This window comes from Neomonachus schauinslandi, chromosome 3 (assembly GCF_002201575.2).
Source record: "Neomonachus schauinslandi chromosome 3, ASM220157v2, whole genome shotgun sequence".
Taxonomy (NCBI): Eukaryota; Metazoa; Chordata; class Mammalia; order Carnivora; family Phocidae; genus Neomonachus; species Neomonachus schauinslandi.
This window is the reverse complement of record NC_058405.1, coordinates 55,644,906-55,663,291: the sequence shown is the minus strand read 5'-3', so window position 1 is coordinate 55,663,291 and position 18,386 is coordinate 55,644,906. Positions and strand designations below refer to the sequence as shown.

The following is an 18,386-nucleotide window of genomic DNA, read 5'->3' as shown; positions in this document are numbered from 1 at the left end:
TTCCCCTTCTGTCGGTCTGGTGTGGGGCCTGGAGATCTACGTTCTTTAAAAGCTTCCCAGGTGTTTGTGCAGGTCAGCGGGGGTGGGAACCCAGGCCAGGAGGAAAGAGAAAGGGAAGGAGGCAGGGACGGCGGCAGGCCTGCATTCACCCCAGGGAAGGCTCTGCCCTTTGCACACAGGCCAAGCCCCATGCTTGCCTGATCCTTTCTCGGTCTAGGTTGAGCCTGAGCCAAAACCTGGGCTACTACTTCCCCAAAGGCAAACACCAGAAGGCCTGGAACTGGTGGGATCTGAGCCTCCACGTCCATGCGCCCCCTTTCCAGTCCATCTCCTTGAAAATCAACCGGTACATCAAGGTACAAATAAGGAGCCAGGATAAGATCGCTTTCTGCTTCAGCCACCAAAAGAAGCACATCTGCTTAAACGTGGGCACCAAGTACAAGGTAAGGTCTCAACTCCCTCTGCCAGGCAGATGCCCACTGGGCCATGCCACGGGCCTCTCTCTGGGCCATGTTCTGCATCACTGCTACCCAGAGAGAGACACGGCCACCTTCATTGACCTGACGCTTGACAGAGGCATTCATTTACCATTCGAGCACCTCAAGACCCCGAGCACCTCGAGATGTGGAGCTGAGGAAACAGACAGCTTCAAAAAGCCCAGCCGCAAGCCAGGCCAAAAAATCAAAGACGTCAACATACGCTTTCTCACCTGATGCTCACATCAGCCTTGTCAGTAGGCAGGGACAGAAACCAGGGGGAAATCTGTGTCCCCAGGCCTGCCGTTGGTGTCCTCTTCTCTCCTCCCCCAACACACTCATCTCCGAGTAAAGGAGCACCTGGAAGTTCAGGGGGCTCTGCCTGGGCTGGGCAGGAAAGTAGCAAAGATGTGTTCACGTCCTAGGGCTGCCGTGACTAATGACCGCAACCTGGCTGGCTTAAACAGAAACTCTCGCATCTCTGGAGGCTTGAAGTCTGAACTCCAGGTGTCAGCAGGGCCACACTCCCTCCAAAGGGCTCTGGGGAGAATCCTTCCTTGCCTCTCCCAGCTTCTGGGGTCCCTAGGCGTCCGTTGGCTCGTGGCAGCGTCGCTCCGACCTTCTGCCTTCACGCAGCTTTCTTCTCTGTGTCTCCGTGTGTCCAGTGTCCCCCTCCTTTCTCTTATAAGGACACCAGACAGCGGATTTAGGGCCCACCCTAAGTCCAGGATGACCTCATCCTGAGATCCTTCACTTAATTACATCTGCAAAAACCCTCTCTTCAACCCCCTACAAATGGGGAGTCTGCACCTGGGAGTTCTGTGAGTGGGCAAGAAGGTGGGCTCCTGAGACCCTTCCCTAGGCCCAGAGTTCAGGAGAGGAATAGGGAGTCCTTGGTCGCCCGCTGAGACCCACACAAGACCCTGCTCCTGCTTTGGCTCCTCGGAAGGCTCTGTTTACAGTCCCACCAGAGAGACATTCGAGGTCTCTGAAAGTAGGACTGCCACTTGGGGAGACAGACAGACAGACAGATGTGTCTGGGAAACAGACATGTTTCCTGGGAGGTGAGCAGAGAAGTAGGTTGATGGAGGAAGCAACCAAACAGCAGACTCAGGCAAAATTACACCATATGAAATTCTGGAAAGGAGAGGAGGGAACGTGCTAGGTTTAGCTTGCCCAGCACGGAGGTGTTTTCCGGGACACAGGATTCTGAGTGCTCAAACTGGGAAAGTTCCAAGCAGATCTGGACAGCTGGTCCCCTGGCCTGGCAAGGCCTGCCATTTTATATCCCGAATAATCACGTCCCAACCTCCTTACCTACCCCGGATTTCCCAGAGCAGCCAACCCAGTAGAGAGGAGCCATGTACGTACACGGTACCATCCGCTGGTCACCCCCCGCACAGCGGTGACGAGCTAAGGGAGCAGCTGGGGGTAGAGAGGGTACAAGGACCTGGGCCCCTGGGCTTTGGATGACGGTGGGGTCCCACTGATGGAGGGGGCCAGGAAAGGAAGCCAGTGGCCAGGAAGGGCAGGTGAGGGCTGGTACAGGCAGAAACCCCAGGAGGCCTGGCAGCCCCAGGAGCTGGGCCAGTGCAAGGGGGGGGGGGGGGGGGGGGGGTGGCAAACGAAGCAAATAGCACACATGTGACCGACTAGTCAGCAGGTCCACCGAGGCCGGGCAGCCAGGGCACCCTAGGAAGAACATACTAGCCCTCCTCTTCCTCTGAGACACGAGGCCGACCTCATGCACTTTCTGTGCCCATTATTGTCTGTGAAATGGACACCACCTTGTTGTAAGGCTTAAATAAGATCCTTGGGTGAAAGCGTTTCATAAGCTGGATACCTCACCGAAATAGAACATCCTGGTATGATCCTTCATTATTTCTTCCTCCAGGAGACCTTTTGTTCAGCCTCTGTAGGCTGCAAACCAAGGCAGAAGTCGGCCTAGAGGTGGCTTCCCTGGGGCAGTGCCTCATCCCAGCAAAACCCAGACACACTCCAGGGGAGGCCGAGCTGGAAGTGGGACAGACAGGCAGACGCTGTGGACAGTTTCCCGGCTGTGATAGAGCTCCAGTCTCCCCAACCCTGCTCCCATGGTGGGAATTCATGGGGAGGAGCCAGACACCCCTAGAAAGGCACAGCCTTGGTAAGGCAGGCCACACAAGGGCCCAGGAGCTGGTTGGGGTCATTGGTTTGGGGTCAGGCTGGAGGGTGGCCTCAGCCCACGTCTCTGTAGCTGTGTGGTCGCAGGTGGGGGCCAAATGAGGGAAGCATTGCTGGTGACAAGACTAGGAGCACAGATCTGCCCTGGAGTGAGTTTCCAGGGGAGACCCGGTCCTGGTCCAAGGGGCCTAATCCTGGGGTGGAAAGCACGGTGTCTGGACAGCATTTGTCCTCACCTAGCCTTCTGTGAATTCCCACAGTTCCTAACCCCGGAGGTGCTGAGTGAAATGAAGCAGAAGGCCATCCTGGAGGTAGAATTTGGTTCAACAGCTCGGAAGATGCAGGTCCTCCTGGGGAAAATGAGTAGAATCCTGAATTTCCTGACCATCCCTGATTTGGAAAACTTCATAGAGGCTGCCAGGATCTTGCGAACCGACAACCTGGAGCGCAAGGAGAACTCTTACTTCCAAGAGTAGGGCAGTCACCACATTGTGCCAGGGCCTTCTCCAGCCACCATGAACTGTCTCGGCAGAGTTATCAGGAGCGCCAAGGAAAACCCCAGAGCCCTATGTATGTCTCTTGAGAGTTGATTTGTCGTTTGGGACTTATCACAGCTCCTTGGTTTGAAAAAAGAATCTGTGGCTGGGCACAGAAAAACCCTCACCCGACAGCACGGAGCAGGTTGTTTCGGTAGGCAATACCCATCAACCCCTGTCCTGCCTGCCCCCACTGGTCACTTGAATGCAGTCCTTTTGCAGCCTTCCCGTACTTGGGTTGACTCAGGACACACCCGGTCTCAAAGCGTACCTCTGCCCGTTGTTGGCTATGCGACCCTGGGCAAGTAGCTTTATGCCTCAGTTTCCTTGTCAGCCAAATGGGTCTAGATATCCCCAGAGGTTCTCACTAACCCTAAATCGTCACAAACACCCCTCTGCCACCACTGCCAAGGCCGAAGGAGACCCAGACAGCGAACCAACGCCAGATTGCTGCAGGTCCCCTAACCCAGGAGCTGGTCAGGAGCCTGAAGGGACACACATTCAAACCCCCTCCACTAGCTGGGACACTTCTGCTCACTGGTAACAGTCACTCATTCAAGTAGGTAAAGCAAAATGGGAATGAGTCATCTGGACGGAAGGTGCAGTGGGTCTGAGAAAAGGATCAGAGCATGGGAAGCCCCCAGAAGCCAGAGGACTTCTGTCCTCATCTCTGTGACAGTCTTCTTGTCCTGAAGACATGTTGTCTATGCGCCTCACTTCACGAGGCTCTGCCTCCCAATCTCTCTCAAAAGCCCCCAGAGGTCCCTGATCAGGAGGCCACTCTTGGTCCAGCCCCACGTGGTAGGGAGGGTGGGGTTATGTCTTGATGCCCGTGCACAGGGATGGGCGGGAGTTTCTAGAAAAGGGGGACTCAGGAAGTGGGCAGCCCCCTACAGTGTGCCTCTTCTACATCCCGGGACACGGCCACTTTCCGGGATGACCTCCACTGCAGCCTAAACCAAGCCGGGATAGGAAACCCCTTCCTCCCAGCCAGCCTGGCAACTGGCCATTCCCTGCCACGACAATGACACCAGAGACCCCCTTCGCGGCCCTGCCCCTTGCTGATCTCACACGGCCTGCCAGCAACCTTCACCGACGTAATCATGGCCCCAAGCCACGACAGCCCAGCAGCTGAGGCAGCGCTGGAGGTGGGCAGAGGTGGGCAGTGGGGGGCAGATGTGGTCACGCCCACTATTTGCCACATTGCTGGCCGATGGTACCCTCAGCTAGAACAACAGTCCCTGTGGCGCAAGGCAATGAGCCCTAAATGACACAGACGACCGCCGGAGCAGCCTCCCCCTCCCAAGCCCATGTCAGAGTCTCAGTAGGCCCTGTTTGGTCCGCACTCGTGCCGAGGGCCTAGAAGCCCTTTTTTCTTACCCGCCACGAGAAGCAGAAGCTTCCAGGTTGGTCCCAGCAACAAACAAGTTCCCCCCAAGCTTGCGGCTGGCTCAGAGCCAGCGCTCATGTCTCCTCCAGGACTGAAGGACCAGCCGGGCCTGGCTCGGGGTCCTGGCACCACGGCGTGCTCGCTGCGCAAACTCGGGCACCGTGGTGAGCCCGTGTCCTCCCCTGGCACAGGAGGGCCATCCTGGAGCTCGCCTCCCACGGTTACACACTGGGAGTTAAAGTAGCGTCGATAAAGCACTGCGCGCCGAGCTTCCTGAGCGGACTCTCAGACCATCAGCCCGCTCCCCTCCCGGGGAGTCCTCCTTGCACGGACCCGAAATCGTTCTTCCACTCACGCAGAGCCTGTCAACAGGCGGCTGCGCAGAGGTGTTCTGTTTGGTCAGCCCCGTTTGAAAATCTTTTGTTGCCGACATTTAAAGGCCCAGAGATTTCACATAGAGGCACGGGGTTCCAGGTCCCCTGGGACCCGCAGCTCTGTGCCAGGGTCGCCAGAGACTGGACAGAATCACACAGGAATCAGGGACTGTTCTCACAAGGGAAAGCCGATCACCTCACAGACCGGGAAGGAAATAAAGCCGCCAACCAGATGGCCAGGAACTGCACAGATCTAGATCCCCCCCACTCCGTACGTTTGCTGGAGGCCCCACACCGGGTGCCGTCCACAGCAGAAACTTACTGTCAGGCTTCCGGAGCTTGGAGGTCCGAGATCCAGGGCTTCCCTCTGGAGGCGCGAGGGGAGCGTGTGTTCCGGGCCCCGGCCGCTTCTGGTGGGCCCTGGGCTTGAGGCAGACCTCGCCAGGCCTTCTCCCTGCGTGTGTGTCTCTGAGTCACAGTCCCCCTTTTTATATGGACACCAGTCACATTGGAGGGGGTATGGCCTCATCTTGACTACATCAGCAACAACTGATTTCCAAATAAGGTCACACTTCCAGGCCCTGGGGGTTAGGACGCCAACATAGGAATGTGGGGGGTGGGGGCATGTAATTCAACCTGTAACACTCTCTGCCTCCCGTCCTGGGCCCTTCCCAGGTCCTCACCTTCCTGAGGGGACAAATTCTGACTGACCACCATTCTATCTTCAATGACTTGGCAGGAAAAGGTGCTTCTCCTGGAAATGAAAACGAACGAAGTTGGGCTGTTTATGAATACCAACCTGTTCAGTTACACACAAGGGTTCCCTGATGGGTAACAATTGGTGACTGCCCCAAGGCAAATGGAGCCTCGTGCAGTGCCCACAAAATTACTAATGAATTCAGTAACTAATTAGGCCATGCAACAAATACACACTGAGCTTCCGCCATGTGCTCAAGGTGCCCCTGGGGAGAATAGGCTGGGGCTCAGAGAAGCGAGCGATAGCAAAACAAAGCAACTGTGGCTTTGTGGAGGAGCACAGCACAGCAGAGCCCCCTGGGTGAGAGGGAAGGGTCACGGAGTGAAGAGTGGGGGTGAGGGCGCGGGCTGGGAGTACCCAGGAGGGAACGAAGAACCTCCAAGAGCCCCCACCAGCACCAAGGCCAAGGATGGAACCGTGGCCCGCTGACTGGGGGCGGGGGGGGGGGGGGGGGGGGGGGGGGGGCGGGATTTCATTGGAGTGCTGGGGAGCCGCCAACTTCCTACTTGGATGGCAGGAGAACTCACTACAGAGCCCCCCACCCTGCCACAGCGGCCATGTAGAAGGAAAAAGAGACATACTAGCAACAGGAGGCCCCTTTCCCCCGTGCCGTGCAGTGTACCTCCAGCACCCTACAAAGCCTAAGTCTGCACCCGCAGGCAAAGGAGAAATGTTCTCTGGGTCTAGCTCCAGAGTCTCCAAGGAGGGCCCAAAAAGGTGGATTTGGAGCTACGAGGCTGTAAATCGGTAACTAGCGCAGAGACCGTCCTCCCGAGCCTGCCCGAGATGAACGCGGTGGTGGTGACGCTCAGTCCAGGACCTGCCACAGCAGAGTCCGCACCAACGCCTTCTGCGTTCAAGAAATATCTACATCGGTGATACTTCCTGCGCTTATCCCTCTGTTTCTCTAGCCTCTGGTCTGTCCCCCCACCCCCACCCCGGTGACAAAGCCCTTTCCTGCCCAAGCGAGACAGTGACGAAGCCTGGCACGTGCACTCATGGACCCGGACCGACGCGGAGGGTGAGCAGTGAGGAGCCGAGACCAGATGCACAGATGCGTGGGGGTCCCACGGGCCATCAGAGGACGGACAAGCTGGGGGACGAGCGGCCACGGGGAGAGAAGTGCTCCAGAGAGGAAGCAATGAAGTTCCTCCTTGCTGAGAAGCAACATTCTCTTACCAATGCACTGAGGTTTCTCTACCAAACGGCCCCCTTTTAAAAACGAAGGTTGACTATTCTTTCTTGCAAGGTAATAAATAGCAGAAGAAAATTTAAAGATAGGGGATTGTTAAACCAGGGTGAAAATACAAAGTCGTTTTTATTGCTACTTCCGTAACATTAAATTTCAACACAACTCTGTGCTGACCGTACTCAGGAAATTGGCAGTTTTGCAAACAAAGACAAATTAAATTACCTTTCAACTAACGAAGCATTAAGAGGCTTCAAAAATGTCTTCCCACAATAATTATCTTACCAAAAAATCCACACGGTACAAGTGAACAGACTGGTGGAGTGTACCAATGTCCATATTCTGCTTGTGATAATGTATTCTACTTTCACAGGATGTTACCACTGGGAGAAATCGGGGGAAAGGTACAGAGGGTCTCCCTGTATTCTTACAACCGCATGTGAATCACAAGCTAGCTCAATAAAAATTTCAATTAAAAAATTATTTTTTAAAAAGAATCCATACACACAACAGACACGTGAGGACAAAGTAGGAAGCAAAAATCTTTATTTTTTAAAAAATTCACATTTATTAAAAACAGCAATTTCTAGCCAAATAATATAAAGCATTTTAAATTATTTGAAAGTATGTACATGTTTTGTATAAGTAAACACTTGAAACTGTACAGATTTTAAACAAATATTCATTTAGCCAACAAGTTGGATCACTATCACCTACTCAGCACTTTGTAAGATGTTTGAGTGTTTCAGAAAGAAAAGATTCAAAACACAGGGATGAGTGCCATCAAATATTTTTATCCTTAAGAATGCAGCCTGCTCTGTACATCCAATTAAATCAGTCACAATACTATACAATAATCATGCCCTCATTTCTTTGGAAAGGCTATTAAAAAAATCAAATGTACATATAATACAGAAAACAGGATATTTTACAGTTTATTTCATTAAACAGTTTATGTATTTAAAATAGTAAGTGGAAGTAAATACAATCTTCCTGATTCATTCATTTCATGTCAAAGAATGAATATGGGCCCTCTTTCCCTTCTACCTTCCCAAAATAGACTATTAAGCTCTCTCAAGCCACATTCATCACCAATTTAAATGGGAGTTGAGAAACAAGTGACCTGTTTAAAGTGACAGACATCAGGATATATAACCTATCTACACACTGCAAGAGGCTGCTGCAAGGGGACGAGTCCTGTAGAATGAGGTCCGCTGGCTACATTCCAGAACCCTCTTCAGTGTTCCATCTCTGGATAGTGTTTGAGTAACTCAAAATTCCTTTTGAACCAAAAAGCAGCTTATGTGAGGCGAAACCAATCCACTCAGGAGATAGTTTTTTGTGGGCAAACTCATAGATGTCCATAATTTATCTGATGATTCCCTGATATAATATGGTAGATTTTAAGGGGTGGGCCATCTTCATCCTCCTCGTCTTTGTTAGTTAAATGTATCCTGCCGTGACAGGGCTAGAGCCCCACGACATTGGTACACAGCACAGCCAATGAACAAATACACGGGACATGAAAGTGTCCACTGTTCAAAGAACTACTAAAACCGAAGGCAGTGCAGAGAAAGCTGGTAACCCTAACCTTCCTGCATGAGATACACTATTGAGCAGGCTGCCTCCTCTCCCTTACGGGCCAGATTTAAGACATCTTAATTGGTGCTTCCCACTCACAAACACGGACTACTGTACCATGAAGATTCTCATCAAAGATACTGCACACATCTATTATGAGGAGGCTCCAGCCCGTGTTTGAATGTTCTGCACCTAAGCAATTCAAGGAGTACAGACGCTGGGACCTTACACAGGCTTCTTGCACCTTGAAACTACCTCACATCAAACACACAGAAAAGAGAACACCCCAAATTCCCAGGAAAGCAGAACGTGTTCTCAGATGCACCCAATCTACTCCAAACAAAACTTCAAAGTGACAGGAGAAACATTACATTAAATAGAGTGCAGAAGTAAGATTTCTGGAAGTAAAAAAGAGCCGCCGTGGAATCTCTGTGGCTCAAAGTGTTGCAGTGTTTCACGCTTTAACAAACCCTCCTCGTAGAAGCTTTCTAATTAACAGTCCTTCTGTAAAGTTCTTCTTCACACTACTTATTGTAACCTAGTTTCAAATTGCACATCTTTTGCTAAGAACCATTTCCCTGTGTGCCCACCATAGCTATCTCTAAAAAACTCACATTTCTCGTGACCTTTTCAAGGCGGCAGTTCTCACGCTCCCAGATTAATCTTTGGCATTTTGATGTTTTTAAAAGGGAAACACCAATCTTCCAAACACTTGGCTTGTATTTCATTCTGCAGTCAGCACTGAGCAGCACGCCTGTGTGGTTCTCGGGGACACCCCCACATCCGGTTCCTCGGCGTCCTTCAGGCTGCCAGACTTCCCAGCCCGCTCGGACCGCACAGACACTGACGTGCACAGCCCGGCCGGCCCGGTTATTTAGAAACGGACAGTAGGAGGTTCAGCTGAAAAGCAAAGTGAAAGGCTATGTTAGTTCTGCAGTGGAATACCAATCCTCAAACACAGAATGACAGAAAAAGTCTAAGATTTTTAAGAAGCCAAATGGACACAGCTGGACCTGCAATGCTGGTGTGATTCGCGAAGCGGCCGCTGGGCGGCGGGCTTTGTGGCAGGTCTGGGAGGGGGTCACACTCTATCACTGAATCGAGGCCCTCAACTTATTTAGAATCCAATGAAAATGACAGGAGGGGGGAAAAAAAAACCCTACATACCAACCCTGACAAGGGATAGAAATAGATCTAAATCATCAATTTCACCCTTCTCTGCGCAGAGTGTGTTGTGGGAAGAACTGTGTGTAAGATGAATTCCTTGAATGACCACTTTAAAGGCAAAAGAACAGGCGTGAGGAGTGAATTTCAGCTCACACGCTAACTCTGACTGAGCCCTAGAGCACCCTGCCCACTCTATAGAGGAGGGCGGGACACAGAGCCGGCCCCCAGGAGAAGCGGAGAAACCCACCATGGGACAGGGAAGGGAACTGCAGTCTCCACACGGCCAATCTGGCACCCGAGCCCTAGAAGACATGCGGTTAAATGAACCTGGCAGTGAACCCTTCTACACAGTACGAACTGTTTTGGTAATCAAAATAATAATGGCCCCCTACACTCTTCTATAAATTTGTACTCCCAGGGAAAGGAACACACCATCACCTCTGTGTTTTTCCTGCCAAAAATACAAAACCTCAGTCTAATCATGATGAAACAGACAACACCAAGTTGCACAGAATGATGGTCTCAATCAGTGTTTTTCAAACGAGGCTGCAACCCACTGGTACATCATGAGAACAATGCAGTGGTTCATCAAATGAATAGGGAAGAGAGGCAGAGCAAAGCAATTTCAGTTGTACATAATGTGAGTGATTACTGTCAAATTTTAAGTTACAAACATACACACACACACACACTAAAACATGTATCTTGCTAGCAGGAGTCCAGCAGGAGCCCAGGAACCCTGCATGTTCTTGGCAAGCTCACCTGGCTACTCCACATCTACACTCTTGCAACTGACTATATATAACTGGAGAAAAAATAGACAACCATGCTCTCTTGGATTCATAACCACTGAACTCAACTGAGCCTTGCTCCCCAAATCTTTAGTGCCCCCTCCCTTTTAGTGCTAACCGTCTTCCTGTTTCACTCACAAGCATGAAGCAATCAGATGAGAGCTTCCATCGTCCTATCGTGTCCACCGCCTCCCCACGTGTGTGCCCGAACACTGGGCTTTCTTTCCTTCTGCGACTGAGCACCCCCACCCCCATGCACCTAACGAAGGCTCCACCCTCCAACTGTTCCTGAGATTCCATCCCCGCTTTGCTACTCCAGGACATCTTTCCAGCATCAATTTTTCCCTCTCTCTGGATCCTCTTCATGAATATAAAAACATGCATTTTCCTCTATCTTTAAAAGGAAAAAAAAAAAAAAAGGAAAGATAACCCAATCACAAATTAAGTTATTTATAGGACAAAGGAAGGAAAAGGCTGGAGGGGACTGAAAGGGAAGCAAGACACCTCCAATTCTACCTTGTTCTAGAATTCTGACTTGAGAACCAGGTTAATATTTTATATAATAAAAAAAACAAAATTATATCAAAATGATGGGGGAAAAAAATTTCTAAACATTGAAACAAACCTAACTATATTATCAAGTTAGTGGTATAATCACATAGAATATAATTACTTCAAGTGACTTATAAAAAAAAAGTATTTTAACTACAATCCTGGAACCACAGACACATCTTTTTAAAATATGGACCCATCTAGGGGCACTTGGGTGGCTCAGATTGTTAAGCATCTGCCTTCGGCTCAGGTCATGATCCCAGCGTTCTGGGATCAAGCCCCATGTCTGGCTCCTGGCTCCTGGCTCCTGGCTCGGTGGGGAGCCTGCTTCTCCCTCGCCCTCTGCCTCTCCCCTGCTCATGCTCTCTCTCTATCTCTCTGTCTCAAATGAATAAATAAAATCTTTAAAAAAAAAAAAAAAGAAAGAAAATGAACTCATTTAAAAAATACATATATATGACCCATCTATCCATACAAAGGAATATATAAAGCCATAAAAAAGAATAAAGTTCTGATACATGCTACAACATGGAAGGGCCTTAAAAACATTTTGATAAGAGAAAGAAGCCAGTCATAAAAGGCCATGTATTGTATGATTCCATTTATTTTATTTTATTTTTTTAAAGATTTTATTTATTTGACAGAGAGAGCAGGAAGTGGGAGAGAGAGAAGCAGGCTTCCCACAAAGCAGAGAGCCCTATGCGGGGCTCGATCCCAGGACCCTGGGATCATGAGCTGAGCTGAAGGCAGACACTTAACTGACTGAGCCACCCAGGCGCCCCTGTATTATTCCATTTAATGAAATATCCAGAATGGACAAATCCATAGAGACAAAAGGTAAATTATAGAAGATGGAGGAATGGGGAATCTGCTAATGGCTATGAGGTTTCTTTTGGGGGGACATGAAAATGTTCTGGAATTAGATGGTGGTGATGTTGCACAACTTAGTGAACATACTAAAAACCAATGAACTGTCCACTTTAAAAGGGTGAATTTTATGGCATATGAGTTCTATCTCAATAAAAAAAAAAAAAAAAGACCCCATTTCCCTTCCAGCTACACCTTTTCTCTCCCAATGTGGTAAAACTCCCAAAAGACTCACCCATACTCAATGCCTCCAGTCCCTTCCCCAACTCTCCACCCTCTCTGATCAGGCTCCCATACCTTACTACTCTCTCCCACACCCTCCAGTCCTTACATATATAAAACTCCTAAGCTATACCAAACTTAAAACCAGAAATAAAATACCCACCATAGCACCAGCCTACTCCTAATACATAATATGTGCTCAATAAAAACTTGCTGGCTGAACTGAATACATGAATGATAAATACAGACCTAGCTCTGTATTTAGTTTTTCAAACTTAGGAAGAAGAGAGAAAACAGAAACACTTCTAACATCAAATCCCTAAAGTAACTTTTTTTCATGTGAAATGTGGGCCTCTTATCATGCATACTGCAAGTAAAATTACTCAGCATCGTAAACACCATTACTTGAACTTTTCACAGATAGTTCATTCGTGTTAAACACAGCAATTTTCAATATCAGAAAGGATTTTAAAAAGCAATTAAAAATTATAAAGTCATCTCTAAAAATGTGAGACAGCAATTCAAAGTTTGAATTATTGCTCATCAGGATAAAATTATGTACAATTTTTAAAATTAAAATTAAAAACATGGTTACTCAAAGACATTACCTACTCAAGTAAAATAACAAAGAGGAATAAAAGTACAAGGATCTTCAGATGATGGATTACCTGTTCCATAGAAGGACAAGCAATGATCTGGACATCTTCAGGGCTAAACTCTTCCTTTAACAAAACATGGAACTTCTGGAAGACTTGCTGAATATTATTCTTAGAAAGAAGAAGAGGCAATCCCATTAAATGAGTCACTAGAAACATATGTGGTCATCTTAAACATGAAACATTAAGATTGTTAAATCTTTTTTTAAGTTTTCATTTAAATTCCAGTTAGTTAACATACAGTGTTATATTAGTTTCAGGTGTACGGTATAGTTATTTAGTACTTCCATACATGACCCTGTGCTCAACACAAAAAGTGCACTCCTTAATCCCATCACCAATCTCACCCATCCCCCACCCACTGCCCCTCTGGTAACCATCAGTTTATTCTCTATAGTTAAGAGTCTGTTTCTTGGTTTGCCTCTCTCTCTCTCTCAGAATGTTAAATCTTAATGATGTTTGCCCAACAAGTGGAGGAAATGTATCTTTCACTGGATTACCAAAGACATATAATTTACACTTAATAATTCACATGCTAGTACAATCCAACTAAGCCTTATCAGATAATACTTCCTGGAAAAGCTAAACTCTAGTAAGCCCCATCCCCCCAGAGAATAGTAAGGCCTTTAGGAGCAATTTCTTACACAAAAGATAATAAAGTTCCCAGACACATAAAACGTACTTTAAAAATCAACCAATGCCTTCGGTAAAGATGTGAGCTCAACAAGAACTGGAAGTTATGAGCACTAAATTTGCTCTGACATTTAATCCCTTGGCAGCCACTGCAAGCCATTTATTTCCACTACTCACCAGTAAAATGAAGCATAATTCCTGAAACGCCGCTTTCTCAAGTATTGGGCCACATTCAATGTTAGGATCTGATGACTTATTTATTTACTAATTTGTACTTTAAGGTCAAAATTACCTTGCTGCCAAAGGTAACATAAAGAACTTAAGACAAAGGCAGGGGTGGATATAATCAGGCCGGTGCTGGTTTTGTAAGCCTCCCAAGAATTACAGTGATTATTAATCAACTTTACTAGAACAGTATACCTACACTTTTAAATGTCTACAGGAAGAGGAAAATGGTAGACAAGGCAAGAAAACCTGAAGAGACTGGACAACATTCAAATAACATATCACGATACTCACCCTAACAGGTTTAAACAAGATGAACTCTGTGTCTTTATTGGATAGGTACAATGACATGCTTCTCAATGTCAGAGGCAGCTTCGCTTTTATTGTCTTGTAGGCACTTGCTACAAGGTCACTGACCTTTGCTGGAAAGAATTAACCTCATTAGTGTTACAAAGAAAAAGAGAAGAAACACTTCCATTTTTATTCAGAGGGGAATAAATGGAGAGAAAAAAACGGCAGAAGAAAGGACTCCATTTCCCCCCAAATTTTCTTTCACTTTTCCTGTTTACCAGGTTTAATCACAAGCCCTATAAACATTCATTATCTACTACATACAAAATTCTACTCCCAAAGGCAAAGGCAGTAAAAGAACTCCTCCAGCACTCTTCAGGACATTCACAGGGGCTATACTATGGTGCCTTTGGAATTCAGAGATAGTTAAGATAAAATAAAAAATGATTTACAGAGAGACACTAGTAAGAATTACTTCATTATGAATGAGCTTACTCATTTACAGAACTGACTCACAGCAAGAGATGCTCTCTTGGCTTGTGAAATCATTCTGAAAACATCCACACATATTTAACAGTAACTAAAAATCCATCTGTTACATTCTTTTTTTTTTTTAAGATTTTATTTATTTGAGAGAGAGAGAGCGTGCGCCTGAGGGGAAGAACAGAAGGGGAAGGAGAAGGACAAGCAGACTCTGCACCTGAGTATGAAGCCCAACACAGGGCTCTATCCCAGGACCCTGAGATCATGACCTGAGCTGAGATCATGACCTAGGGGAAACCAAGATCAGACACTCAACTGACTGAGCCACCCAGGTGCCCGCATCTGTTATAATCTTATACTGTATTATCAGAAAGGCTACAGAATTCCAGAAAACTGTAACTGAAACAATTACATAGCCTAAGTGTAGTGTCTGAAAAGAAGTACAAATGGAAAAGAAGAGTAGTAATCTTTATGAGGTCATTTAAAAGAGAGAAACTACCTAGAAAGGTATGAAGAAAAAGACTGATTAAGAATTTCAAAGACATTCAATTTCACTCGTAATTTAAGAAATGTATATTAAAACAACTGAGATATTTTCAGATTGGTAAAAGTTACTAAGACTGTGAATATCCAAATTTGGTAAGGGTGTGCAGAAACAGGCCTTCTCATCCACTGCCGTGGGGAGCGTAAACTGGGCAATGTCTAGCAAAACTGAAAATACACATATACTCTATCACTTAACACCGCCACTGCTAGAAATTTGCCTGATGGATATACTAATAAAATACCAAGATACGCGTATACAGGGACATTTATTAAAGACTGGATGAGGAAAAAAACCTAAAAATACTTTTAACTATTAACAGAATCATTAAAGAAATTATGCTAGAGTGACGCATTCCATGCATCACTGAAGAGAATGCACAGAGCTGGATATGCCAGTACAGAGAGGGCTCCAAGACACAGAATAAGTTAAAAAAAAAAAAAAAGAAAGAAGGCAAGGAATATGGTATAATCTTATTTATACAGTATTTTTAAAGTCCACATATGCTAGTACATATATAACAATTGGGGGAGAGAGACTATTAATAGTTGCTACCTTTGAGAGGACTGGTTTGGAGATGAAAAATAGAATTACTTTTCATTTTATACTTTGTCACAGCCCAAATTTTGTACTATATATTAAAAACATTTTTCTTTAAATTGAGAAGGGTTGTGGTAGAGCAGGGTAAGAAAGTATCAACGCTCTCAAGAAGAAAACAATCCAGGAATTGCTTATTTTTTATAAAAGAGATGAAAGCTCCTTTAGGGCACTTAATTCCATGGGCTCTGGTTCTATCCTCACCAACACGCTTCAAGAATCCCTAAGTCAGTTTTCAGAGCCCTTGATAACCAAATGGTGGGTGTGAAGCCTAGTGAACAGAGCCCTCTGAGGGCTCTTTATAAAGGTATATTTCTCAGAGTAAATTAACAAATTGGCACCCTAATTTACAACTCAATCTCCTCTGAGTTTATCATGAAATGATCCCCAGGAACCTAATCAAGACTGCATGAACCAGTCACCTTGGGCTTCTAGGGCCCTAGACAAGTCCCTAGATTGTTCTTGATGCTCCCAGCCAAAGGCCCAAACATCCCCGACATTTCAGTGTAGGCTTCTTGTACTACAGATGAAGAAAAAGCAACTCCACAGCTCTGCACAGCTACATGGGACAGAAGATACAACAGCTAAGTGAACTGGAGTGCCACTGCTCTATCTGCCAAGACCTCCTCCCTTAAAAGCCAGAGAATGGGTTAATGACAAAGCAGCAAGCCCCACTGCAATCTGTCCTGTTGTCCGCTTCCTTTCATCCACTCCTGCTTTACTAATGCTGCAGAGCACAGCCCACCTAACACTGCAAGCTCCACTCAGATTCCACTTGAGAAAATGACAGCCCGTTTTGAGTGAAAGAGGATCTTTCCAAAGAGGAAAGAAAAATACGTTAATTATGCATCAAGCCCCTGGGCTTAGTCGTATTAAATACGCCTATGCCTGTTTATTGGTTTCTACCTATTTTAAGAAAGATTTATTGCACCCAAGAGTTTCATTTACATAAACATTCAAAAGAAAATCAGCTTCTATTTCTAAATAAGCCCTATAAAACACCAAAACCTTGACCCAAAGTCCCAATTAATCCACAGGTGGTCAGAATTCCTTCTAGAATTGTGCTGAGTTAGGGAGTGACAAGAGTGCTCCTGACTGTGAGGGATCAGAACAGGCGGCTACCACCACAGCCAACTGTGACTAGAATTTCCAGCGCTGTGGCACCTGGGTGACTCGGGGCCCTGAGATCAAGCCCTGCGGCGGGCTCCGTGTGGAGCCTGCCCAAGATTCTCTCTCTCCCTCTCCTCCGGCCCCTCCCCACCCCATGCCTTCATGCTCTCTCTCTAAAAATAAATAAATAAAATAAATTTTAAAAAGAATTTCCAGTGTGATCAATAAAAGAAACTGATTTTCTGTCTTCTGACAGAATGTACTACTGCATCAAGTATGATCTCTGTCCTCTGGTAAGATGATGAAGATTTCAATCTCACATGATACAAAGGTTTAAAATAATGAAGACAGTAAAATATTTACTGTCTCCAACACAGGTAAACAAAAGACCGAAAGTAGTCAAAAAGTTCATATGCAATAAAGCAAATCAATGCAAACTTATACTGGTATCATCAAAGTTCATATGACAAATTTTTGAAATAAAATCCTATCTTCCATTCAAATACAACTGATAATTCTGTACACTTACAAATCCTATGAGATGCACAGCTACTCTTTTAGCTTCTCAGTTCTAGTTCAACTTCAAATTAACCTGAGCCATTATTAAGAGTAACTGAAAATTTTTAGAATGCCCTCAATTCTTTTCCCCAAAAGAAAAAATACCTGACAAATATATCATTCTTTCAATATGGAAAACCAATCTTATTAAAAACCTAACATTAGATTAGGTGCTGGTAGACAGTCAATTTTTTATGGATGCTAAAGGTGAATTTGGATCTCACTTTCAGCTAAAAGCTGCCCAAAGCTGTAACTTGGATACAGCTTCTCCATAATTAAAACATGATTCTTTTACCATTTTGCCCTTTTAGGTTCCAAAAGATCTCTTTCCTGATGTGGGCCAGGGACCAGCCAGAAATACTAATCCTCCAAAATGATTTATTCTGGCTTAATGGCAACTTAAAATGCCATAAAATGAACCAAAAGTAACCCACAAAGTTGTGATTCTAAATGTCCGAGGTCTAATGCTAAAGATAAAAAAAAGAAAAAAACCCTCCGGCACAAAAAAAATTTATATTTAAGAAAGAGTAAAACTGGGAATATCTCAAGCATGTCTGCCAACTCCCCACTTACACCACAATTTTTATAATTTTCTTGAACACTCTAAAAATGTTAACAAACTGGGGCGCCTGGGTGGCTCAGTCGTTAAGCGTCTGCCTTCGGCTCAGGTCATGATCCCAGGGTCCTGGGATCGAGCCCCGCATCAGGCTCCCTGCTCCGCGGGAAGCCTGCTTCTCCCTCTCCTACTCCCCCTGCTTGTATTCCCTCTCTCGCTGTGTCTCTCTCTGTCAAATAAATAAATAAAATCTTAAAAATGTTAACAAACTGAGGATGTAACTTACATAAAACGTGAAACAAAATAATGACCAACATCCTTCATTTAATACTTGAGAACAGTAGCGTTCCCTCCCTAATTACAGACTACCAAAAACAGTACTTTCATCAAAGCTCTAATACAATGAAAAGCAGGTGTACAGAAACAAACTGTTTCCATCTAAGCCCCGTTTATTTTTAACTCTGTATTTTTTCTTTTTAATTCTTGTTTCCTTGGAATGCTTTTTGAAATGCAAGTAGTGCTGGCCCATTAAGACCTGTCAGCTCCAAACTGCACCTCGCATCAACACAAACCACAGAAGTAGGAAACCAACTCCAAGCTGTCAGAGACTATATAAAGGCAAATTAATCAACATCCTAAAAAAAGAAATCCCTGATAGTAAAATGTGA

General features: G+C 46.0%; 2 protein-coding genes across 2 annotated transcripts in view; one reads left to right on the top strand and one right to left on the bottom strand.

The window, feature by feature from the left end:
* ERICH6B (glutamate rich 6B) overlaps positions 1 to 3,115 on the top strand; it is a 39,132-nt gene extending 36,017 nt beyond the window's left edge. The window contains exons 10-11 of the mRNA XM_044913593.1: positions 218 to 443; positions 2,900 to 3,115. Of these exons, the coding sequence (XP_044769528.1) occupies positions 218 to 443; positions 2,900 to 3,115 (442 nt within the window). The remainder of the gene's footprint in view (positions 1 to 217; positions 444 to 2,899) is intronic.
* A 4,361-nt stretch (positions 3,116 to 7,476) lies between these two features.
* COG3 (component of oligomeric golgi complex 3) overlaps positions 7,477 to 18,386 on the bottom strand; it is a 77,400-nt gene continuing 66,490 nt past the window's right edge. Inside the window, exons 21-23 of the mRNA XM_021697957.1 lie at positions 13,874 to 14,001; positions 12,734 to 12,832; positions 7,477 to 9,366 (exon numbers count right to left, since the gene is read on the bottom strand). Of these exons, the coding sequence (XP_021553632.1) occupies positions 9,337 to 9,366; positions 12,734 to 12,832; positions 13,874 to 14,001 (257 nt within the window). The 3' untranslated portion in view covers positions 7,477 to 9,336. The remainder of the gene's footprint in view (positions 9,367 to 12,733; positions 12,833 to 13,873; positions 14,002 to 18,386) is intronic.